Source organism: Pterocles gutturalis, unplaced genomic scaffold (genome assembly GCF_000699245.1).
Source record: "Pterocles gutturalis isolate BGI_N339 unplaced genomic scaffold, ASM69924v1 scaffold11047, whole genome shotgun sequence".
NCBI lineage: Eukaryota > Metazoa > Chordata > Aves > Pterocliformes > Pteroclidae > Pterocles > Pterocles gutturalis.
In genome coordinates this window covers 1,101-27,415 of record NW_010112809.1, presented here as the reverse complement: position 1 = coordinate 27,415, position 26,315 = coordinate 1,101, and the positions used below count along the sequence as shown (strand labels likewise).

General features: G+C 36.5%; 1 protein-coding gene across 1 annotated transcript; it reads left to right on the top strand.

Annotated features, from left to right (window-relative positions):
• Positions 1–5,417: 5,417 nt before the first annotated feature.
• On the top strand, positions 5,418–25,790 carry LOC104460390 (ephrin type-A receptor 7; the record flags this gene model as incomplete). Its single annotated transcript, XM_010074207.1, has 8 exons — positions 5,418–5,542; positions 8,941–9,109; positions 14,624–14,732; positions 15,432–15,487; positions 19,420–19,545; positions 23,771–23,956; positions 24,524–24,585; positions 25,581–25,790. Coding segments are annotated over 8 exons (1,043 nt in total), but the record flags the coding sequence as incomplete, so codon positions are not given.
• Between the last annotated feature and the right edge of the window lie 525 nt (positions 25,791–26,315).

Sequence of the window (26,315 nt, the reverse complement as noted above, 5' to 3'; positions counted from 1 at the left end):
CACTCCTCCCAGTTTCGTGTCATCAGCACGAAATTTGACAATCCTGATGCTTATATTTCCCTTCAGAGCAAACCAGAGCATGGTGGGAGGCCAGGTTATTACTTTATTTACATGCTTTCTCTTGGGAGCAAATTAGTACACAAGCCAGCATTGGTAATAGAGTAGAGGGAGCTTTGTATTTGCTTCCTGAACAACCACTTAAGAGCTAACAACAGTATAATTTTCCACTAATATTTTCATATATATGTACATGGGTTCATTTTGCATTTGTTATTGGTAAGATGCCAGATTCCAGTGTAACTGAAAATAGATGTAGAGTCAAAGCAACTCCGTTATCTACAGACCTCTACCAAGAAAGGAGACAGAGAAGACATTTTGAAAAGAAATAATAGGGTAGGTTATAACCATTGGAGTGCTGATATCTCTGTTTTTTCATGCTTTATATCTGTTAGCAATGTCCCCTTCATGCTGAATAATCAAAACACACCCCAACTGCTGTAGAACACTGTTGCAGAAGAATGGTGTTAATTCTTCATGTAATGTAAAACTTATGTTGGGCCCTAAGATACGGTTTTACAGGGATGTAAAAATTGATCTCTTTTCTGCTGTATGAAAAGCTGGTGGTTTTTGAGGGATTGCTGCATATCTTCATGATATGAAAAGGAAAGAAGCCAAAAGCCAAGAGTTTTTGTCCTTCGGGAAGTACTGTAAGGGTCCTGTGCTATGAAAATGAGTGGTGGTGTTGATTTCAGCAAGTACAAGATGAAGTTCAGATTGACTTAAGTACATTACTGCTATTGTAAGGTAAAGAAATATTTTACAAAATGGTTAAGGAAGGCTGATAAGCTCATTCATTCATTAGTCTTTTATAAAAAATCCTGAAGCTGGAGCTCTAAGCATAGATTTGGTACCATTTATTAATACAGGGTTTGGTCCTGCATTGGGAGCATTTGCTCACGTTCCGTTGTGAAACTTTCTGCATGAAGTGGGACTGCAGGGTTGAAACCTTATTTCTGAGAATCTGTAATAGCTTGTTTTATACACATGAACTACTAAACATTCAAGACACTGCTTCTACAGACACTTTTTTCAAAGTATCAAATTAAAAGTCTCCATGATTGATGCTGTTGGTGGAATTGACACATATTCCAGATGCAGGACTTTAAGAAATCTCAGAGAAATGTGTAGGTTTGTTTCTTTTCCTGAGTTATCTTTTTTCAATAAAAAGTGTTACAGCTGATTTTGTGTTAGCAATTGGTACATTATGCCTAGTTCCTCTTATATGTGGAAGTCCAGCTTCACTTTTTTTTTTCAGTTTTCATTGTTTTGTTTTAGTATTTTGTACTTCTTTCTTTCTTTTCTTTCTTTTCTTTCTTTTCTTTCTTTTTTCTTTTCTTTTTCTTTCTATTTCGCTTTCTCTCTCTTTCTCTTTCTTTCCTTTTCTTTCTTTCCTTCTTTCCTTCCTTCCTTCTTTCCTTCTTTCTTTCCTTCTTTCTTTTCCCTGATACAAAATGCAAAAGATTTAGCTTTGCGTCTCTCTTTGTCTTTTGGAAAGTACACTGTGGACCAAGGGAAATGTTAGGCATGAGAACTGGAGAGCAGCTAAAGACAGAGGTTAAAGGCATGAGCAATAGTATATTGTACCATTTTCAGAGGACTCTGGACTAAAAGCAATGCCTTCCAAAAAAATCACCAGTTTTCTATGTTGAAATATGTGCACATATTAATATACCATATTCTTGGCTTAGCAGTATGGATGTAATGCATCAGTCTACCAGATGCAATATTCTCTCTGGAAGAGAATATTTGCTGGGAATATCCTGCTCTTTTTGACACCTCAGTTTTAACTTTTTCTATAACTTGATCTGAAAATGATGACCAGCTTGAAATCTATATAAGTTGAAGGCTTTATCAGTAAAGACCAGCAGAGTTATATTTCTCTGTGGCTATGATGTTGAAACCTGGTGAAAAATCATTTTTTTCCTTTTGCTGAATGGTATATTTGAAGCATTTAAAAAAAGCCGAATGAGTGTGCTGAGGGCCTGTCATTCTCGAAGTACTTTCTTATGCACCATGTGTAGGTACATCTGCCTGTTAGCCCTGAGAGGCTGTGTGTGTTTGATGCATTGGATGTTGTGTCAGCAGAAAAGGACGAGATGAGGTCTATCAGAAGGAAAGTTGATAGCAAATGGTGTTTTGAACAGCCTATATCCCCCAGTGTAATATATTATGGAAATAATGATTCTGACAAGTGATGCTTCTTGTAACCTGAAGTGATACAGCAGGGATTATGCATGCTCAAGTCATTCTGGGCTGGTTACTTAGTTGTCTAGAAATGCTGTAAGAAGTGTCTTTGTCATGAACAACTTTGTTATAGATGCATTGGCAAGAACTAGATTAGTAGAAGAAAAAAATACCTGAAGTAGTTGATGATGATGGTGAGATTATTATTATTGTTGTTGTTGTTATTGTTATTATTATTATTATTATATTGGTTTAGCTAGCAATGGGAACAAAAATGGTATTTTAAATTCTGTTTTTTATTTTTATCTTTTTTTGTGATTTAATACCATATTTTATCTTGTATTTAGGGACGAATTGTATGCTTTAATTCATTTTCAAGCTTACTCAAACATAGTTGTTTCAAAACCATAAATGGTTTGTTAATTAATTAACATGGATAGTCAATGAGAAGTGGGCTAAAGGTTTAAAACGATGTGTCAGGAAGCCAGAACAAATAAAACATGAATGCAAAACAGTCTGTAAGAAAGATGCAGAGAGAATACAGAGGAAATGATTGTAATAGAATAAAGAACAAAATGCTTCTGACCTGTACTCTCTCATTAAGCACAGATCAAGAAATGCAACCCGAAAGGCAGGATAAAGATAGCACATACACCTATCCTCTCACGTCAATAGATTGACTTACGTGGTTGTTCTAGTTTACAGAGATTTCCTTGCAGTAACAGCACCCTGGTGTGCCTTGCCAGAAGAGGATACTCTGACTTCAACTGATTTGATGATTCCCTTCTTCCCCCGACAAATGTGGGGACACAAAATAAGCTCAGGAAACTTACTGCATTTTAGAAATATCACATGGTATGGGAATTATATAGAAGATAATTATCTTCAGAGCTACCAACATACACAATTTGCAAGGTTGGACTTTCCCTTCTTCCTCATGTGGTAATTCTACCAATGAAAAGTAGGACAATGTTTTTAGTTGGGGGGTGAAAAAAACCAAAACACAAGAAAGACAAAACCCCATCTTTTAATCTGACCATTCTTGAATGAATAGAATATTAATTCACAGGAAATATATTTAAGAGTGTATTTATTTAGGACCTTTGAGTGCTGTCTTGCAATGTGAATAAATCAGAGATTTTGTTTTGGATGGAAATCCATTAAGAATGGAATATGCCTGTTTGTGTTGTACTTTGTACAGATGTTAGGTGGGAATCTTCCATAGTATATTTCATTTTCACGATTAAAATTTTCCCCCTCCTCTGTTCCTCCTTCTCTGCATTGCTGTTCCTTCTCCACGTACGCTGAGTTAACTAATAACAGAGGAGGCAAGTTCATTTTGCTTCACTGCTTAAAAAAAATGAATGCTGTGACCAATCGAATGAAGAAAAAAAAAGATAAGCTAAAACAAAAGGCAGCAAGTGTTGAGAACAAACTCCAGTGACCTAAATAATATGAAATTATTGCATTATAAATAAGAACATTAGCAATTTTGGACATCTAAAAATGTAAAATTGGCATTTTGAAAACATGTATCTGGATGAGATAGAACCTTATACATGAAACGTAATGACCTCTCTGAAATTCAGCCAGGATGATGTGGTACTCACTTAGACAAAGAAGACAACTAGTTAATCACAGCAAAGGAAACTAGACAGAGTAAATTAGTTTGCTGCATTCCAGACCCTTAGCTACAAAAAAGAGTATATTCCACTAATTAGAGAGTGAAAATACTCTAAGCTGTTAGAAAGAAAATGCAAGAAGAGTGAAAGAGAGTGATCCTGGCTTTGGAATGATGTATTAGCCCATGGTGTTTACATGATGCAATTTTATGATTTTTATCAGTAAGGCAGCATACATTAAGGGGTCTTCAACTTTGATTATACTGAGTATATACAACATAATAGTTCATAATGAAAATTATCATGCATGGATTCAATCCTTAATTTTCATGGACCCCTGGAGCCTTTAATGAATTGTAAATAAATTTAATTTAAAAACTTACATGAACGTACATGTTATAATAAAAAAGGCTATAAACTTCAGAATTAAGTTAACAATAAAATTTTAAGTTTTTTAGAGGATTGTTGTCTTGATTGTGCTGTAGATATTTTTACTTTATCATATTTTTGTCCTTAGTGCTACAGGAGTGTGCATTCTAGATGTTTTATTTCTATGTTCTTTAAATTGAATAAAGGAAAGTATGTGTTCTGAAAATATTAGAATGGGAATTATTCTAATTAGACTCAAGATGAATGGTAAAACGTGAAGTTCACCTGCTTGATAAACATGAGATAAACTGATAAAGCAAGTTACTTTTTCAGTCTCTCACATTTTATTACATTATCTCTTAAACATGTTTAAGTGAGAGTCAATGGCTCTGTAATGTTGTTTGTGTTTTTTTTTTTTAATTTCAAAAGGTGCTTGTTTGTGGGTGATGTTTATTAGAAAACTGTGTATGTGTGCAAGCGTGCATGTATGAATGTCTCTGTAGAGTGAGGTGGAGGAAGACTCTGTCCCCTTTATTTGATAAGATCTACTTCTTAAATTGTCTCACACTTTCAAAAAATGCCAAGATGAAATATGGAAACTTCAGGTCTAAAGAGAGAATGTCCTGGAAAGGTTTGAACTCATGAAAAAGAGGGGGTTAGTCTCATAACAAAGTTGTTTTCGTTACCAAGCCGAGCCATGCCATAATCAGATAGTGCAACAGATTATTTTTTTTAAGCAGAATGGGAATGAGTTGTATGAAATAAGCCTAAAATGTGATTTTGTTTCTAAAACATTATTTTTCTTTTTACGTGCATATCAGAAGCATATGCAATAAATATTTAGACTCTTGATTTACTATGCATCAATCTAAAAATCTGCTTTGCTATCTTAATCAGAATTCATTTGCTTAATCGTTATTCCTATCCCATCAATCTGAGTTTTGCGCTAACTTGAGCAGTACCACTTCTTGTTGTTTGCACTTTAATTCGATCTCCATTCTAAGTTTATGAACAGTAATAGGGTCCTGCTTGAATATTCATTAGCTTGAATTGTGAGCTATGAAAGGTGCTTTCTTTTACCTTAATGAAAGGGGCTCAGCATGGGGTGGATCAGTAATGACATTTGATTTTAGGCATCCAACAAATTTGCTTTTTATTTGTTGACACATCTTGTCCAAACAGCTCCCTCGCAAGTTAGTGGAGTAATGAAAGAGAGAGTGCTGCAGAGGAGTGTGGAGCTTTCCTGGCAGGAACCAGAACATCCCAATGGAGTCATTACTGAATATGAAATCAAGTATTATGAGAAAGTAAGTGCTAAGATTATCTGTAATATACAACAATGTGCTGTTTGCTTCATGTTGGCTTGCTGTGTTGTGGAACAATGTTAAAGGCATCAGCTATCAAAGTCACTGTGATTTTGCTCATTTTTAAAAACTAGCAACTCCCTGCAATTATTATTGCTATCATATGTCCCATATATTATATTTTGATATCCTAAAAATTAAATATTCACTTGAAATCTGCCTTTTTTTTTTCCACTTTTAATTGTTAAGTTGGCACTGGACATTTTACCATGGTTTTTATGATCTTCATGTCTTTCTACATGATGTATAAATTTTGTTTCATTTCCTTCTGTGTCCACTGTACTTCCAGTCTTGAGGTGATAAATCAAACACAACTCTTGACTGCATTTGATAGTTCCTTATGAGCTGGGCCGCTTCGACTTGTGGTCTGAAAACTTCCAAAGCACTTCCTACAGTTTCAACTGATAAATATTCCTTATTTGTCCTTTTAAAAGGTCCCAACATTGTGAGATTTATTTTTCACTTGTTCTCTCAACGCAAGAATGAATTGAGGGCTGCTTTTCAGTAGCAGATGAAGTGATCTCTGTTTCTGGTAGAGTGAAATTGCAATCTTATTGGTGTCACTCAGAGTTTTGCCATTCATTTCGATGTGTCTAGAGCTTCATTCATGATAACTTTGAAGTACTTCAGAATAAAAAATTCTGACAAGCATATAAGTACGGCCACATGCAACCATAAGCTGGATGAAAGCAGAGTGAAGGCAGGTTGTACAGCTACATGGTTGTCCTGGGACCCAGACTAAGTGTGGCTCCTCCAGATTCCCCGGGAAATTTACTGTAGCACATAACATATTCCTATTTTGTGTAAAACATTCTGGGAGAAAAAAAAGAAAGAATTGAAATGCAAAGAATGATCAAAGGAGCTCCTTTGTGATCACTTGTGAAGACATTTCGTCTCGGCAAACAAGGTAATAGTACCTCTGTATCAAAAAGAGCATGTCAGCTTACTAAGTAACAGAACTGGGTAAATTCAGACCAGATTGGATCTAATATCAAGTGTCACATGTAATTTTTTGTGCTAAATTACACAAATATACTTATCAAAAGATCTTTATATTATATGAGAAGGGAATAAAATGTTTGTATGTTGATGCCAAGTCCTAGTTTCAGTTGTTCACTTTTGTGGCTCTTATAACAAAAATTACCAGATATGTACAGATAGCTAAACAATTGTTTTAAAAATTTTAGCAGGTAATTTTTCTTCCTCAAACGTGTGTGTGCACACACAAATAAAGTTCATACACTAAAACCAAAAAAGTTTACATATTTACCGAAGGCAAAACTGTTCTCCACACAAAAAAACCTCTCAAAACCCCAAACAACAAACAAAAAAACTTGTTTATTTTTATATGTGTGGTATTTTCTAGTCTGTTAAAATGAAATGGATAACTTAAATAAGTAGTGGCAAATGACAGAAAAATGCTAAATACTAAACTTTCATAAAATAATATCTTTTAGAATGTAGTTTTTATTATTTTCCCTATATAGTTGTGTTACTTTAAATAAGCAGCAGAACTTTATTGCCAGTTTTCTGTGTTTGCAAAGACAAGAACTGATGTTAAACTTCTTTTGTAATAAAAGGAAACGTACCAGTATTGCACTTTTTACAGTGAAATTAATAAAAGAGAATAAGAAGCTCATGCTATGAACAGTCACAGATAGACTGGACTATGTACTTGTATTTTGGTGAGACAATTTCAACACAAATACTTAATACTTGCCTTCCAAAATAATGCAGTTCAGCTTGAAAAGTATTTCATAAGCTTCTTGCTCAGAATGAGAGAGGCAGCTTAAGTTTTGTTTCATTAGTTTAAAAAAAAAAAAATCTGAACTTTTAGGTCCTTTTAGAGACAAATTAAATCAAACATTTTTGTGGTTCTGAAATATTCTGATAAGTGTTTTTTTCACCTCTCACTTCTGGCTATGGCTGGAATGGAAACACTCTGAAGTCTCCCAAGTAAGCCTGTCCTGTGAGATTTCCAGCACACATTATTTTAATTCTTTGTTTTTGCTTTTTTTTTTTTTTTTCCGAATGTAAGAACTGTTGGCAATTCAAAAAAGCCTCAAAATTTATGCATCAAAACCCAAACTCTGAAATTCCACTGTGGCTTACAGTCCCAAACCTGACTATTTAAGGTTTTCTTACACTTGTTTCTCATATCTCAAGCATTCCTGTTCTTTCTCACATACCAGCATACATTCCACCATGGTCCTCACTTACATATGATTTAAACCCTCTTAGAGAAGATATGAAAAATTGTTGCTAGCCAAGCTGGTGGGCTTGCTCAAATGACAGACTGGGCAAGACTCAGGAGAAGCCATTACTGAATCTCAGGAAAGAAATCATGTATGTAGTATTTAACCCTGTATTTCAGCAAAAGCCTTTGCTGCTTTACTGGCTGCGGAGGGGAAGGTTCTCCATCATTTTTAGCTGGCAGAGTGCTATTGAAATGAGTTTCAGATTTATTCCTTCACTCTGTATCCATCTCATTAGCGCTGCCTTGTATGGCTCGTGCTTCTCTGGTCATGTGGTGCATTCAGATGGTTAATTCATCTCTTCTGCCCTTCAAATCAGGGTTGCGTCTGCCACTGAAAATCAACAGGGCTGCACATATCTATGCTGAAAGATAATCTGGATCAGTAAATGTGATGAATAAGTAGAGCCTTTTGAATACTGTAATGATCTGTGATACAGCTTTTGTCGTATTTGAAAGTGAGTTATTACTCATAGGGTTTGTAATCTTACAGCTTCAAATTTGGGGAGTGTCATACTGAGCTTCTTTCCCTGAGTTCTTCTTGGTGCCATAGAGTCAAAATCTGAGAAAAGACTAAAAGCCAGAGGAAAAAAAAACTAAGTGAAAACTGAGCTAAGGACCTAAGAATTTGGTGCAAAATCCATCCAGTTAAACATTGGCAGTATTGTATTTTTTAAATGTGTTGGAAGGTAACGAGGAAAGGTGTTCTGACCATGAAAAAACAGATTTCTCTTTCTTTGAATTGTTTAGACCCTACAAATCCCCCTGGAAAGCTGTGGTCAAGCTATTTTCTCGTGAAAATTTCACAAAATGTGATCAGAGCCAAAGAAGCATTCATTTGATGTCTGGATGTTTTATGAGTAACAACATGAGCTTCCCATTTGAATTTTATGTTACACTTAGAGCTTCTCATTGCATTGACACTGTTTTGTAATACTCCACAGAGTAAGCTTTATTTTTATGTTGGGAAAGAAAGCATTCAACAAATTGAAATAAACTACCCAGGCTGGCTGTCAGTTGCTGATGTGCAACCATGATAAAATCTGACCTGTAAATGTCATTTAATCTTTTGTCTTATTGTTATCAGGATCAAAGGGAGAGGACCTATTCAACAGTGAAAACCAAGTCCACTTCAGCTTCTATTAATAACCTAAAGCCAGGAACAGTGTATGTTTTCCAGATTCGTGCCTTTACTGCTGCTGGCTATGGAAATTATAGCCCCAGGCTGGATGTTGCCACACTAGAAGAAGCCACAGGTAAACAATTAGATTTATAGGAAATTACACTTTCAGTAGAAGTGGTAAGTAAAGCAAGAAAGGAAGGAGTCATAGGCAATATCATTAAAACTACAATGAATGAAATTCTATGTGAAAGTGGGTTTTTGGCTTTATATTTTGAAAGATGAGCTTCAATTCATTGCTTTACTGTAGAGCTACAAATAACACTCTTAAAATTAACCAGATTCCTAACATAACAGGTTCTCCTTTGATGTTCGTCTAACATTAAGAAATTTTTTTCCACTCAAATACACACCTCTTTCCCCCGACAAGAGAAGTGAGTAGTGGCAAATAACTGTACTAGGTTCCTCTGTAACTGGAGAGGGGAAGAAAGAGGAGATTTCAGCCCACAGAGGCTTTTCCAGGTCATTTTTTCCCTGTTTGATTTTCTGAAAAAAAGGTCTTTATGCTTTTGTTTGCATGTGTGTGGTTCTTGTTTAAGCCGTATGTGCATCATTAATGTCTTTTGAGTTCATTGTCTAGTTTCAACTTGGTTTACTAAAGAAACAGAGGTCTCAAAGATTAGGTTTCTTCAAGGCTCATGTAATAAGTTGTAAGCTGTGTAAAGGAAAAACAACCTCTCAAAAACCCTCACAATGGAAAGTATGAAGCTGAAGTACAAAGTCTCCCCGTACAGTACAGCAGAGAGTCTGTCTGTGACATCTCAGCAGGGGATAACATTTTGGAGAGCTTGCTCTTTCCGTGATGCTGGAACCATTCATATGCCCTTATTTGTCTAAAAATCACACTGATAACGTTTTTACCCACAAAGTATGTAGATACATGTGTGCATGCTTAGAGAACATTTTCTACATTTTGGGTCTTCAGAATGAAACTCTTGCATCACTGAGACTTGGCCCGTGAGCCCATTCATGGGAACTGCCTGTGTCCTTGGCAGCTTCACAGCTCTGTCATGGAACCAAATTTTATTGCTCTGTTTTGGGTCACTTGCAGCAGGTCAGCCAGATTTGGATCTGAGAATACATAGCCTACAGGTTCAAAGGCTGTGGATGCCAACTCTGATTTCTGCACTTTATCCAGCATATCTAAGGTGCGGACACACACTATTGCATCTTATTAAATGCAGCCAGGTTCCACCTGAACAATTTGTGGGTATTCTTAAAACACTGTAGTTCGGTCTCGATTCTGCCTTGATTCCACACAGAATATGAAAACTATCAATAATGAATAATACCACATATCTAATAGACATAATTAAGATAGTAATTATCATAATAGCAGCAATAAACTGTTATTACTAGTATTATTAGCTCTGTGTCTGATCGCATGCTTTCCATCCATAGAGTTCTGCTTTAGAAAGAGTCAGTAGCAAAATCCCCATTTTGCAGAATGGGAACCTGAGATACAGCCAGAAGTAATTTCTTCTTTTGAGTAGATTTCTGGAAAACAAATTAGAAGTCTGTCATAATCCATCATAAGTTTCTGCTAATTAGCTAATTTATTGTCCATAGTGGTTTAAAATTAGTAGACCAAAACATTTCCCCACATTTCCTTAATTACTTGAGAATTTTTATATACTCAATGTAAGCATACTGGTAGCCGCTAAAATTAGCAAAGATAATTGACAGAGGTAAACAGTCTTGACAGGAGTTTGATCAACATATGGAAGATTAGGAAATAGTAGAATAAATGCATCACTGACCATGCTCATGTACCCTTTTTCTGACTCAGGTGATGAAAACCTGCATATAAACCAGCGACGTACTTGGCCAATATGCACAGCAGATATTTCTCTTGTCACAGGCCAGCTTTGTTTTTTGACATGCCATGTAAAATGTCCTATGCTTTCACTAAAGAAAATTTTAAAAGTGGCATACTTTCCATTATCTTGAGAGGACATTATAGAATATAATTCCTATCAAGGATAAGAATCCACAATTTTCCATGTATTACTTTCAGAAATAATTAAAATGTTGGTAAAGACAGTAAATTCCATTAAATTCTTGTAGAATTGTTTTACACACAACTATTTGTATCTCATATTTTTTCTATAGTTTTATCGGAACTTGCAGGCTAATCTAGTCTTTTGCTAACATGTTAAAGGAAGACATTTACTGGATGATTTTTAGGAAATATACATCCAGTGAAGCACTGTACAAGTGAGCAGTAAACCAGTGTTATCCTACAGTTAGGAGGCATTGGCTTCTCATTATTCCAGTGGGTTTGTGAATGCAGCTTTTAAATATCTCAAAATATTTTAAGAATATATATGGTTAGAATGTGTATATGTATATATGCATATACACACGCACACATATATGACAGATTATGATAGAGTTCTAATTGTATGTGTTGGGCATTGCATGCATATTTATGTAAAACTTTCAAATTTACGAAGGAAAAATGCTTTAGAAAGGCAGGATATTTCTATTCTACACTGTGTTTACCACAGGTAAAAGTACTTTAATCGTTGTATTTTTTTTGTTGGAATCATTGCTGGTTATTAGAGATACAAGTTCTTTGGGAAGAAAATATAAATCCATAAAATATCACTTAGGTGGTAATTTTATCTTTTGATTCACTGAAGTATTTAAAAGTTATGTTAAATGACTTGTAACCAGTGGATCTAAAGATGATCCTGTGCTTTTTGTAACTGAAAGAGTTTGCCACTTGTTGCAGCTCTCACTGTTAAAGGACTCAGCACAACCTGGCATGAAGACTTTGCTTCTTCCTTTTGCCATGAATCAGTTTAAATCAAGAAAGGATGAAGCGATATGCAGACGTAAAATGTATTCCTAATGTCTGAAATAACACTACTACAAATTTTTATAGAAGCCATAAAGAATCATATTTAAGAAAGTAACATTTGGCCTGCATGAATCCCATTTATCATTAAAGCTTCCATGGTGGACTTCATCAGGAATTCTTTTCTACAAATCATACATTTCAGGTTGCTTGTGTGAGAAGATATCTCTGGAGGAGCAGCACAGTTTTTTGCAGCTCATCTCCTGTTTTAAATCCTCCAGGGTGTTTGGATATTCATTACCCACCCCTCCAACTGTATACTTAAAAGGTGGCTTTAACTCATTTAAATTAAGCATTACCTCATTCATTTGGATATGCAAATATCATAACATCAGATTAGGTGTCACCTGTAGCTGAGTGCCAAAGTGCTAGGTCCCTTTCTCACCCCCTGGGTCCGAGCACAGCTTAGGCAGAGGTAAGGGCAGACTTCCCTGTCCTGCTGGTGGCTCCCTGCCCCTACAGTTGTGGCAGCACCCGTGATGGGTTGCCATGCCGTGCACCCCCTGAAAGGATTGTCTGCACCCCAAAATCATTCCTCTGAGGACATTCTAGTATCTTTATTTCTGCCAAGCCACAGTGATCATTCAGAAAGCTGGGTTCTGATTCACCTTTACACTAACAGAGTTCATCACACAGAAGGGAGAAGCATCACAGAGTACCTGAAGACAGGCAGATGTCTTAGACCTCTGTGACTGAATTTGTACCAGACCATGCCTACAATCAGATCCTTTTTCAATTAAAAAAACAAACAAACATAAAAACACATCATATATTGCATCCTACGTATCTTACCAGACGGCCAGTGTACCATGCCCCCACCATTGCAGAACAACCCACTCACATGTGTCAACCTCTGTGCACTCGGCTACTAGATGAGGGGACAGGCTGGGGTGGGTATTTTTCCAAACTCTGTTAGGTGGATGCAGCTTTGCGTCCTGGTCATTCTGACAAGATGCTGCTTTTTCTTGACTTCCAAGTGAGGTTTGCACTGAAGTTCAAAGAGAAGAGGGAATAGTTTTTGGAAATGCTGTATTTTGCATAATTTTAACACTCCCATGTTTGGGATTGTCTGCTTTGATGGCCTGGTGATGTTACAGGAACTGAGTTGTATTACTTAAGCCCTTACACTCTTGCGCAAGATAGTGACAACTGACTTCTAAAAGTTCCACATCTGGGATATATGCAGGCCTGCAGTAGCATCCTACTGAGCTGGGTATCTCAGGAAGGTATAGCTACTTAGAAAGAAGCATTTGTTCTTTTTGGTTAAAGACCAATACAAATAATGAGATCTTCCTTACTTGCATTAGGAAGAACGTGGAAAAATTACAAAGTTTCTTTAGGAAATGAAACTGTGGGGCAGGGAAGAGTGGGGGGCACAGAGGAAATTTCCTCTCAATGCATATTATTCTGTATCTGTGTAGAATAACAAAGGATTTGTTGTTTTGGTGGGAGAAGCAGCTGGTACACATCAGTAACAGTGACAAATAAATCATGTTGATTGGCTCATTTCTCTCAAGACATGGCAAAGAAAAGACTGGTTTGTTTGTTTCTATGGGAACCTCTGAAATCTGCAACAGGAACCTGATTCTGTGGAATTCATAAAATACTCATGTAGACGTTCCTGTTCAGGTACCACTAGCAGCAGTTAACCATATTAACATGCCATCTACAATGTAGTTAATCAGCTATCAGTTGGTTTTCCTTTTTTTTTTTTTTTTTTTCTCTTTTATCTCACTGCTGCTTCCAGATGACTGACACTTTCACAGTCCCTTGCTCAGCATCACTGCCTGATGTCTCATGTCTCCTCCTTTGTTCTCAGTCTCTTGGGCTGGATCCTCACTGTTACAAACCACCATACCTCTGTGGAGTTCAGTAGAGCTATGCTCATTTAATGCAGCTGAGTATATGGCCACCTCATTAGGTGTCCGGCAAGCAATGTGTTTAAAAAACCTTGAGGTTTCTCAGGCTAAGTATTTACATCCTCAGATTACATTAATGTGACATGCATACATTTGCATATATTAATAGCATTGGTGTATCTGAATAAAAAGAGCAATAATGTGTGGATATTTCAGCATGTAAATTCTCTGAAGCATGGAGAATCCCATTTTGTATATGTGGAAGTATCTTTTCGTTGCTAACAGAAACAAATGATAAGTAATAATAGCAATTTACAATGATTAATATCAGTAAGAGATAGAAATATGCTAAACAGGAAATCTGTTTTAATAGTGTTTCATCTCAGACATTCTTCTTACAGAATTTTCCTTTGGGTACCATCAAAGTCATATCAACCAGTTTTAGGGGGGGAGGCTAGGAACAGAGCTCTTCAGGGATTATTCTCCTACTGTCCCCCCTTACAGGGAGGGATATTCAGGTCTTCCCTTTTAGGAAGGACTCAACCACTGGGCAAAACAGAAGGCAGTGCAGCTGCAGGAGGGAGTGGAAGTGGCTGGTGCTGGCTCTCAGCTAATGGCTGTGTCACTTTGACCAGGTCAATTCCGGCATAACTCCTTTTTATTCCCCGTAGATGATCATTAACTCATCCAGCATTTGGATTAATTTCCAATGGAGGTCCTTCTTTAGACTAACTTTATCAATCCAATAGTTTCAGTCAACTGAAGAGGTAAACTAACAGTCTGCAATTCATGAAGGTTGACTTAATTTTTTGCAGTTCCTTTGTAGGGAATAATTTTAAATTAATATCTGTCTGTGCTCTGTTTGTAGCCACAGCTGTTTCCAGTGAACAGAATCCTGTTATTATCATAGCGGTGGTTGCTGTGGCAGGAACCATCATCCTGGTCTTCATGGTGTTTGGATTCATCATTGGGCGAAGGTATTGCACCTTGCATAGGCATAAGCACATCTGACCCCACTCTTGGGAACTCTTGAGATGTAGTTTAATCTGAGACAGTAATTTGCAAAACTGAAACAGAAGTCATTTTTAGTAAAGACAATTTTAATTTAAATTATGTTATCAATTATACAGTTTGTCCTCTTCCTTTGGCAAGACACACTTAAATCAAGATGGTTTTTTTTTGTCCTATGTAAACGTGCTGTAAAAGGAACCCCTAGAAGGTTCTTTACCTGTACTCCTCAAAGTCCCTCTTTCTGTTCAGTTTTCTCACATGCAGAAGTCTGACACTTTGTCTGACAAGCCTTTAAATGACTTTAAATTCAAGGCAAAGAGGCACAGCGGTGAGTTTAAGAATACTCTAATGTAAAACTGTGTTCTGCTTTCAAGTTCTTTAATCCTCTGTTTCATCCATAGATAAAACTTTTCACCAGAACTAGAATTTTCTCTTTAGGACCTGTCCCAACTGGTATTTGATACAAAAGCCTTTTGATTGGAGCTGTTCATGATTTATTTAAAGCTCTGCTGTCAAGAGAATTATAGCTGAAAGTTTCAAAGGGCCTACAGGAGTTAGGTGCTCCGTGCCTGAAAATCCCAGCCTGCAAAGCTGATGTTGTCAGGACTTTAGATGTGAGGAAATAAATCATTATTTACCACTAAAACTAGCATCTTTCTTTTCAGGCATTGTGGCTATAGCAAAGCTGATCAAGAAGGGGATGAAGAACTTTACTTTCATTGTAAGTGTTTTGCTTTTTTTTCCCCCTTTCAAAAATTCCCAAATGCAATAGTGTAGGCAATACTAAAACAAAACTCCATGAAAGAAAAAGCCATAAGAAATCTAAAAAATTCTTTGTATATAGAAAGTGGGAAGTCGAACACTGTAAAAATGTGACCTACATGAAAAGAATGCAGCTTAATGTCGACACGGCTCACACAGTTAGTTTTATTTCTATACATTTGTATGATATACTGTCGTTTTCATTCTGCTTTTTTTTTTTTTTTTTCCTTTCGGTTTCTTTGAATACATGTTTCACACCGTCCCAGTGATCCCTCTGAGGAACAGTATTTGAGAGACCTTTGGCTAAGTGACTGTATGGTCTTTACCTCAGGCAAACTTCAGATTAAGAAAGTGTGGGTCGCTGCGTCACCCTAACAATGAAACTGTTCTGCTCAGAAGCTGTTTTCTGCTAATATGAATAGAGTAGCATCAATATCTACAAAACATAATGTCCTTAAAAATAGAATATTTAATATGAAAAGAAAGGTCAGATACTTCATTATTGTTCTCTGTTCTAGAATCACTTGCCTAGCAAAGAATAGCACCTAAAGCCTCTCATTAAAATCGCACATTAAAATTTGGGAAAATTAAATAAAATACATCTTTCTTGATGTATTTCAAGAAACATCTTGAACATTTAAGGGGAGAGGAAGAATTATGCAAGAATAGTTTCAGTTTTATCAAAATAGTTTAAAAAACTTTCTTATTTTGGCCCTTTCTCATTTCAGTTGTAATATTATTTTGACAAGAGAAGTCAAAAATGTTTTAATTTCTTTTAGAATCAGTCATTAACTCCGGAAGTATGGGAAAACTAAGTTGCAAAATTATTTTGAGCATCCAAAATTGCAAAATAATGTAATAGAATTAAACTGAATATAAATTCTGACACACAATAATACATGGGTTTCCAGTCTTCTCTCATACCTGAAAAGTTCTACCCATATCAGTAGATCCTGCCATTTAGTCATGCCATGCTGTATGTAGTCTTTGTTATCTAGCAATAACTGCAGCTGTAGCTTAAATCCAATAGTTGTTTTTTTTTTTATTAAAGCAATATGGTTTCTCTTATTTTACATTTGTTAAAATAATGAGCTATTTTGAGAATGTAGTGTCACATGGAGAATAAAGTCACGAATTTGTAGCATCTTCTAAAAGCATGCTTGTTTAGATGAGTTTAGATGAGTCCTAGCAAAGCTTCACTCAAAATCAGATCAAGGTTTCTGTTTCACCTTTCTACCCTGAAAAAATCAGATCAGCTGGAATTTGTTCATGCTTCCTGAGTTTGGGTGTGTTGCTACCCAAGTAATTTCATTTAAATGCAGTGAGTATTAAGCTAAGTAATGCTTGCTATTAAACTAAGTAATGCAATGACATCATGCGGCTTTAGTCAATCAATTCATAATCTGTTCAAGAAAGGTGGAAAATAATAACGGGATAAGAATTATTTATCATGCACTTTGCAGCGCAGCTGATTTTAAAGTATTCATCAAAAATCTGATGTTACTAAAATATTACTATTCGGGGAGTGATGGATTTGAAATTTGGCTCTCATAGATGCATTGTAATATTTTCACATCTTCAGGAGAGCTACTGCTTTCACTTTTAAAATCCCCACTATGCCCATGAAGGAAAAGATCAACTATGTATTTTTGCATGTCAGTGTATAAGCAGGAGGAATGTGCTAGCTAAATAATTCTTTTTCTTGTCTCCATTACCAGTGGCATTTTTTGTTTCGAGAAAGTGTAAACAAATTAATATGAAAGATGCTACTTAATGATTAATAGTTGATCCATAAATGGTGAGACTTTATAAGTGCTAATTTCTCTCATTTTATTTTCAAGAAATCTGGTGATCCGGCAAATCAGTCGTAACAGTTGGCATACACATAGCACCAAATATAAGTCACTTTTTGCCAAGCTAGTTTTTCATTGCCTGTTGATTGAAGGTGGTGTATTTAATGTTATTTGATAACCGTGAACAAAAATGAGACGGAACCCAGTGCCATGGTCACCAGATTGGTCGCAAAGCTGTGAACACTAGTTTGGTGTCTTTGCTCCGTAATGTCTAGACAGCCTTGTTCTCTGCCGAGGTACCAGATTGGATTTTCAAAAACATAACTTAGACAGTTACTTAAGGCAAAAACTTACAAGTAACCATTTTTATAGCAGGTTTTAAAGCACTATATTTAATAGAGTATCATATATTTCATTCCAGTCCCCCTCAACTCTCTGTGACCTCAAGTGCTACACTTGAAGATAGAGCTACAATGGAGGAGTTTAGTCAAGCAATTCAGATTTATATTTGGTTTCCTCCTACCATTTTCTCCTAACAATGTCTTCAAATCCAGGCCAGCACTATTTCACTTTGGTATGCCAGGATAGCCTTGGTCTGTCAAAATGTTTTATGACAGATTGAATAAAGAACCATCAGAGGCCCACTTGAGATTCGCAAGGTTACTTCCAGTCCAGGCCCCTTATCACAAACACAGGAGGATAGCTCCTTCTCCATCTCCCTGCCTGAAAGCACGATTATAGGAGATTAGCCTATTGCTTTCTTCTCATTTTCCCTGGTCCTTTTTGGTTTTAAGAAATAAATATTTATCATTTTAAAAACCCATAGCATTATCAATACAATTGGAAGAACATCTATTTAAATAGATAATATGGCAGATAATAACATCTAGGCAAAATTTCAAATCATTTATCTGAATGTATATTCATTAAATCCCTCAAACAATTTCTCTAGCTTTTTCCTTCTTATGAGGGTTTTGGGGTTTTTTTTTCGTCAGTAATACCATCTGAAACATGAATGCACATGGTTACTGAGCTAATTTTCAATATATTTTCAAATTTAAAATATTTTATATTCAATTAAAAGGCTACAAAGCAACCATAAATTGTTTATGTTTTGTATTGACTTTTGATCCTGGTCTTGTATATCAGTGTGTCAATTATCAGAGGGACATTTTTGTATTTTCATATTGAGTTTTAATTCACAGATTTAATTAAAGCTCAGGACTGTAATCCTTGTGAGCCAAGTTTGTTTCATAAAAATCTCTTGGTTAATAGATTTCCAGGGTTGCTCTACTTTCACCAGAAGGGTAAAAAATAATTTTCCTGAATCAGCAGCAGACTAAGGGAAAAAACTACATGCTGGCCTGAGTTGCACTGAGTGCTATATTGGAGAAAGAAGGAGCAGAAACCAAGTTGCTGCATATTATTCACTTAGGTGCTTGTAAGAGGGAATAATTGTGCCATAGAGTCCACTTTCCCTTCCTGTGCCTTTGCAAGTTGACTACAAGTGTTTCTCATGTTCATATCCTAGTGCAAGAAACATACTGAAGGATATAATTCTAAGTGCTGTGAATAGTTTAGCTTGGCTGTTGCCACAGTCTGTAAATAATATTATATGCAGTAGTTTAAGCAAATTGAAGTAGGTGGAGGAGCCTTTCAAATCCTGCTAGAAAACAGAGATAATGTAAAGAAATGCTGTTTATGTTGCCTGGGAAAAGAGGATAAGCTGTCCTTACACAGAAAAGAAAGTTTCACCTCCTCTGCTGGTCTTGTGCCCCTTCTGCTTTGTTTTTATTCCCGCTCAACCCTTGCATTTTATTCCATTGAGAACTGTTTAATATTTATTACTTCTTTCACTTCAAGGTGGAGATGCAGATGCTAATGTTAGTCATTTTATAGAGATGGAATTATGTACTTGTGTCAGCATGCTTGCAGATGATGCCTAAAGCTGAAGTTGCCTCTTAGGGCGGCTCTGACTCAGGCAGTGTGGAAGCAGGTTCCCTCTTCCAAGGAGCACTCTGCATAATGGAATTCCTGGGCTGACTGCACAATAAGTGCCTTTGCTTCATCACAGTCATGCTTTCTTACATCATTACAGTTAAATTTCCAGGCACCAAAACCTACATTGACCCTGAAACCTACGAGGACCCAAATAGAGCTGTCCATCAATTCGCCAAGGAGCTAGATGCCTCTTGTATTAAAATTGAGCGTGTGATTGGTGCAGGTAAGGCTGCTGTGGCTTCCTGATTCAACTGTTCCATTTAGCCAGGATCGAAACTCATACATCATAATGACAGGCAAATAATTATACCTCAACTATAGAAGAGCTTTTTGCATTTGCCAGAGTGGTTAAGAGCAATGAAGCTGCACTCGTTTCTAAAATGTAAAGACAAACAGAGGAAAAAAAACAAACACACAAAAAATAAGTAAATGAAGAGTCTTGCTTGATATTGAAAGCTTGTGGGTTTCTAATTCTGTAGCTGCTGTTTAAAATGTAATTGTGGGGAGGGGGCCGGTTTTGCTGCCTATTATTTACTGTCAGAGTAAAGGCGTTAGGCATGAGTGCAAATTCTGCTGGCTTTCCTTTTGCAAGAGGTCTTTTTGACCTCTGAATTTTTGTTCATGTGACTAAAGAAAACTGGCTGCAGCACAAAATCTTAAATAGAGACTAGGAAGGTCTTGTTTCTGTATAACAAAATCTTCCCTCAGGCTGTTTTTTGTTCTACCATTTTTCTTTTTGATATTTTATGAATACAAAAAGTTATTGTTTAACTTCTCATGACTGATTGTAATTGCACCAGCTTTACATTGCTTTTCTTCCTCTTGAACTGCCTACCACCTACTAAAGCCATGGTGTTCATGCTCTAAAAAGGCATTTTCATTTGTTTGCATTAATAAGATATGTGACATTTTTATTGCACTACTCCATGTAGTGAAATTAAGTTTCTGTGGGTAAGAAAAATATCAAATACTCTGGATTCCTGGAGGAAATGTTCTTTTGCTTTCCTGTTGTTTTATGAGAGTATTAGTAGAATACTTTTCAAATCACCCTATAGTTTGGCATGCACTGTAAATTACATACTGTGGTATTATTTAAGAAGAGAAGAAGAAATATCTCTAAAATAAGCTAGTTTACCTGTAAAAAAACTTTACACTTAGAATTCACAATGCTTCTTTAAAGTAATCTCACTCATGTTGAATCATGTCTTAATCAAGAAGTAGTACCGTTGAAATTAACAACACTGCTGAGCAAATTAGTCCTTCAGATGAGTAAGACCATAAGAATCCAGCCCTTGCTAACTAGTAATTTTTGTGATTCTGGAACGGCAGCATCTCTTCTAATAAATGCACAATATGGAAGATTTAAATTCAAGATTAGCACAGAAAAATTACTGAGCATTATCTCTTGCTTTGAGTTAAAAAAATATCAGCATAGCAACAGTTCAGCGCACAAAGGTATATTCAGTTGGACTTCGCTGATGCCTTCTGAGCAAAATGCTGAAAATGCTTCAGTTGCAGTCTAAAACGTATTTTCACTGTTATGACAGACTAATTCCAGAATGTTAATTTTTCTGAATGTAGATTAATTTATTCTTGTTTTTAATGAGTATAACTGATAGCAAAAAGCTTAATGTGTGTCAGTAGTCATTCTGAAGAAAGTTAATTAGAAGTGTTATGATGTGAAAGCATATTGTGTATGGGGTTTAGCTACAGCTTTAACCTGTTGATGTAGATAGCAAACAGGAGTGAAATGAAATGCAGTCCAGGAACAGCAGAATGTTAAAGACCCAAAGAAGCAGCTGAAGCTCATACATCAAAGAATTTCTGCTAGTGACAGCACCAGAAAATCCACTTAGCAGTCTCAATATGCATCAGCAATGCTGGCCACATCAACTATTGAATAGTGATATGTCTGTCTCAGACAAACAGGGTGCAAGTATGCTTGTGCTCAGTTTGTATGAGGGCTATGTGCTTTCCTTGCCAACATTTTCATTACCATCCCGCTGCGGCCACCTGTCAGATAGAGAATATGGTGCCCACTATGTTGAGTCCTTGCTCATCCTTTGTTTTAGCCTCTTCCTTGTTGACATGCTGAGCTAGTGGCTGTGCGGCTATGCAGTGTTCCAGCCCTTGTTGTCATATTTTCTGGATCATTTTGGGGCGTAATTTCAGCTGAATTCACTATTTTCTTGGGAATAAGAGTAGATAATTGGCTAGCATCCGGGCCTGAAAAGCATAACATACAAGTTCAAGTTTGTGGTTTGCCCGAGTGTGAGTGATCTGCTTTTGGAAATCAATCAAAAGCATATCACAGACTGCTGGAAAGGAGTTAAGCCTTAGTGCCTCCTGTGCCAAGTATCCTAATTACCTGGCTCTGAGGTATCACATACACACACACGCGCACACACGCACGTCTGGTTTTCAGACGTGTTTTGTTTGTGGAACAAAAGCAATTTTGGAAGGTACTGCTAGAGAAAATTGCTACCTTTTAGTAAGTTCTTGTGGCTAGGAGCTGTGAGTGAGGAGAATGGTGAATTCATGAATAGTCAACCGTGTTGCTAATGAAGTGCAAGAGGGAGGTTAAGGCACCAAGCTAAAGGTGTGAGCAGCTAGTTGTTAGGTATGTAACAGCTATGCCTCATGGTGTTCATAGCTGTGACATGGATATTCCGACCATGACTCCAGGGCCCAAGGGTGGTTGAAGCTAATGCCTTACCTGTGCAGGCAGGAACAGTTGTACTCTGGCTGGCCAATTAGCTCAGGTACAGCATGGTGTTAACAGAGGTATATGGAGTTGATGGAATCTAACCTTAATTCAACTAGCGTGGAACAGGAGGAGAGGAATTTGATTCTGCGAGCGGTCATCTCCTATGAGCCATGCTGAGTGGAGATTTGCCCAGACAAGTCGGTTGGAAATACCAAGGTCTGATCAAATTTATACCCTTCTGGCTGGACAACTGTAAAGCTGAGGCCCAGATACTGCTTTTTTTCCTCCTCTAAGCTCTGCTGTTGAGGGTGACAGGAGAACAGTATCATTGGAACAGTGACGGTGTCCTAAACGAGATTTTTCAGAACTCATCCACTAGGACACTTCAACATCTATCTACCTTTTCAGGCATTCAGCTCTATTTCCAAGTGTACCTTTCTCCACTGCCTTGCCAGTTTGTACATGCACTGAAGTCCTGATCCCAACAGATTTCTCAGGATCTCAGTCTGTGTCCTAAAGGGATTCTCTAATCAAACTCTCTGTGTTAGTCTTTCCTAATTCAACCATTTTTTTCAGCATTCACCCTAAAACATGTCTTGGATGTAGGTGTGTCTGCATACTTGTGTAAACTCAATAACGTAATGTTAAGGCACTCCACAGGTATGCAGAGATAAATTTCAGACTTGATTTGATCTGGAGGAGGGACTTAGATCTATATCTCCCATACTCCAGATAAATTTGCAAAGTATCAGATTATTAAATATTTTTTGCAATGAATCTTTCTCTTTTTGAAGAGAAGTTCCCCTTTATTCAATGTAAGATATGTTACTACCCTTTTCTCCTATATATCCCAAGAGATTTTTCTTCCTGGCTACAGAACAGGGTGTCTCTCTTTCTCTCTCTGCTGACACAGCCATGAAGCACGGGACCATCCTTAAATCTCCCACAATCTCAATAACAGGGAGGTGGATGTTTTGCCAGTCAAATCCCCATCTCACATGCTTCCATCCTCTTTCCTGTCTGACAGAGTCCAATTACTTCTCTCCAAAATTTTGGTTGTTGAGGCTTCTTTTTGGTATTCTTGCTGGCTATTTGGGCATTTTTTTTCACATGCTTCTTCAAGTTCCAAGTGTCTGTTAGTTTAGAAACCTTTTACAAACTTCCAGCATTTGCTTGTGTTTGTTTAATGTAACAAATTTTTACAAGTCACACCTTTCATTTCATAATCTGCAAAGTAAATTATCCTGCTTGAAGGTAATAATGTAGTGCTTCATTTAACACCATAACGATGTTAAATTAAAAGCAGCTCCGAAAGAGCTGCCTTTGAAAGGAAAAAGCCTATTGAATCTAAAGATAGCAAGGAAACCATGTAGAACAGAAGGACATTTTCACTTAGAAATTGTATTTCTATTTCTGTAATATTATTTTCTTATGAAAGCTACTTCATATTTATTTTCTATTTATGAAAAAAAAAAGTAACAAATTGCTAACAAGTCTTTCAAAAGAGTCAGATAACCATCCTGTAGATTGTCTTAATGTGAAGTGTTTACTCCATAAGGTACTTACTCAGCAGTTCATTTAAAGCGCATGCCTGTCTTTGCGTTCCTAAGTAATCAGTTTTGAATATGAACATTCACATGTTAAATTTGAACACACACTTAGGCAGCTAGTTGAATCAAGGCCTGAAAAGAATATTGATATTACAGTCAGAGTAATTCAGCGTTGATCTACTTCATTTTAGGAGAGTTTGGTGAAGTGTGCAGTGGGCGTCTAAAGCTTCCTGGCAAGAGAGATGTTGCAGTAGCCATAAAAACTCTGAAAGTTGGCTACACTGAGAAGCAAAGGAGGGATTTCCTGTGTGAAGCAAGCATCATGGGACAGTTTGACCACCCTAATGTTGTTCACTTAGAAGGGGTCGTTACCAGAGGTAAGCAGTGGCTCAATCTGTCAGTCAAATAGCAACATAATGTCAGAAATTACTTTAGCTTATTCATGGTCAATGTTCAAATTATAAACAAGCTGCCTGCTCCTAATGGATTTTCTTCTGATGCGTAACTAACTAAAACAATACTTACTTTATGCTGCAACCTGAGGAAAAAGATTAAGATGCACATATGATTAAAAGATGAAATACTTTGAAATATATTATTTTTCTAGTTTCATTTAGCCTCAAAGGCCATGCAGAGAGATAAGGTTTCTTATGTCCTTTCATATTATCTGAAGTGTCATTATTCCAGAGTCCTGTTCACACAGCAGGAGTTAGCAGAACACACTGACATTTTGATTTGTGTGGTTTAATTTTGTGAATCATGACCACGTTCCATGCAGACATTTAAGAACTTATTAGAGCTCAGTAACAGTGCTGGAGGCCTAAGAAATGTTCGTTGTCTCAATGATTCAGTCCTTCAAAGGAATAACATGTGTTTTATCAAAAAAAAGACACTCCATTTGAGTTACAGTTTCTCAAACAAAATCTGTCTTCTTTTCTTTTCAGGGAAACCAGTCATGATTGTAATAGAATACATGGAGAATGGGGCCTTAGATGCATTTCTTAGGGTGAGTATCAAAATTAAAACATATAGAAACATATTTTAAGTGGCATATATATTATATTGTATATTGTCACTTTTAAATATGTGGTTTTATATATGTGCATTTATATGTGTATACATGCATGATATTCATATGATTAAAATTATTTTTAGTCTGAAATGGATTTTGACAAATACTAGCAGTTTTCTACATTATTTCAGCAAAACCAGATCAGAAATGAGAAGATCAGATAGGATCGCATGGGAATATTCTAGGAATTTAAGTGATTTAATGTGGCATAGGTGTGGTGGGTTTTATTATTGCCACCAGCTGAAGTTAAAACCACTGATACTGGAAGCCCAATCTTCTGCCTTTTGGGAGCAGAATTTTGTTCTGTCAAAATGGTGGAAATCAGCATACAAGAATCCCTTAATGAACTGTGGTCATTTTTAAGAGAAGAAAAAAGGAAAAATAAATGCAAGTTCACAACAGTTTAGCATTTTTTGAGTGTGTGTTCTGAACTGGCCAGTTCTGACTCCTTACCAGGTGTACAAGACAGTGTGAGATGATGTATAAACACTCATCTGAGAACAGAAAGATTATGTTTATTTGATAAACTCCAAGATATTAATAAAATTATCAGCAGCTAGGGTTCCAACAGGAGATAATTCTTATTTTCTTGATACAAATAATTATACTGAGAGATGAAGAGCATGGAGGCAAACTTAAAGAGCTGTGCATCAGGTAATGTCTCTTAGAAGAGACTTGCCAGAAATTTATAGCGATTAGCAAGGGGTTTTTTTTTACCTCTGGTATATTAACTGACTGACACATTTCTTAACTGGATGTACTGCTTTATCTCTAAAGAAAATAAAACTTGTGTTTGAAGTGAGTTTCTTTGCCCCAGGATGAATTGCCACAGAAGTAGTAAATAAGAAGAAAGCTAAAGTTGTAAAACTAATTCTTATTTCTCTTCTCAGCTATACTAACAAGAATTGCTGCTCCTTTCTTCCCTCCAGAAACATGATGGACAATTTACAGTCATTCAGCTAGTGGGAATGTTGAGAGGAATTGCTGCTGGAATGAGATATTTGGCTGATATGGGATATGTACACAGGGATCTTGCAGCACGCAATATTCTTGTCAACAGCAACCTTGTTTGTAAAGTGTCAGACTTCGGCCTTTCCAGAGTTATAGAAGATGATCCAGAGGCTGTCTACACTACTACTGTAAGAGAAATCAATGGGGTTTAGTAGTTTTGAGATCTGGTTATTAAGAAGAGGCATATCTTCTAGAGAGTATAGATAAGAGAAGTACATTAATTGCCTGAGAAATGTTAACCAGTCCAAAGGAAAAGAATCTCTGCAGAAATCTGTCTCTAAATAGGGATTGGTATTTTTGTAAAAACATCCATTTTTATTTGTTCTAAAAATTTTGCACAGTATCTTCGTTATTCCGTTCCTCATGATTTTCTGTTTGAACAAATACGGAAGTTTTACTCATGAAAATTTTAATCACTTCATTTACTATGAGGAAATTAAAATATTTGTAGGCTACTACTAATTTTTCAGGCTAGATTTTATTTTACTAAAAAGTTGACTAGCTTGAGGCTAGACTGTGACAAAACTCAACTCCTGTATTTTCCCTTCCTTTTGGCTGGGATGCTTTTCTTAAATAAGCATTCATTTGGCACATTATGCCCTTTATTCTTTTGTTGAGCCAGCTTCACTTTCCCGCCTGTGGGGCCTCGCTGT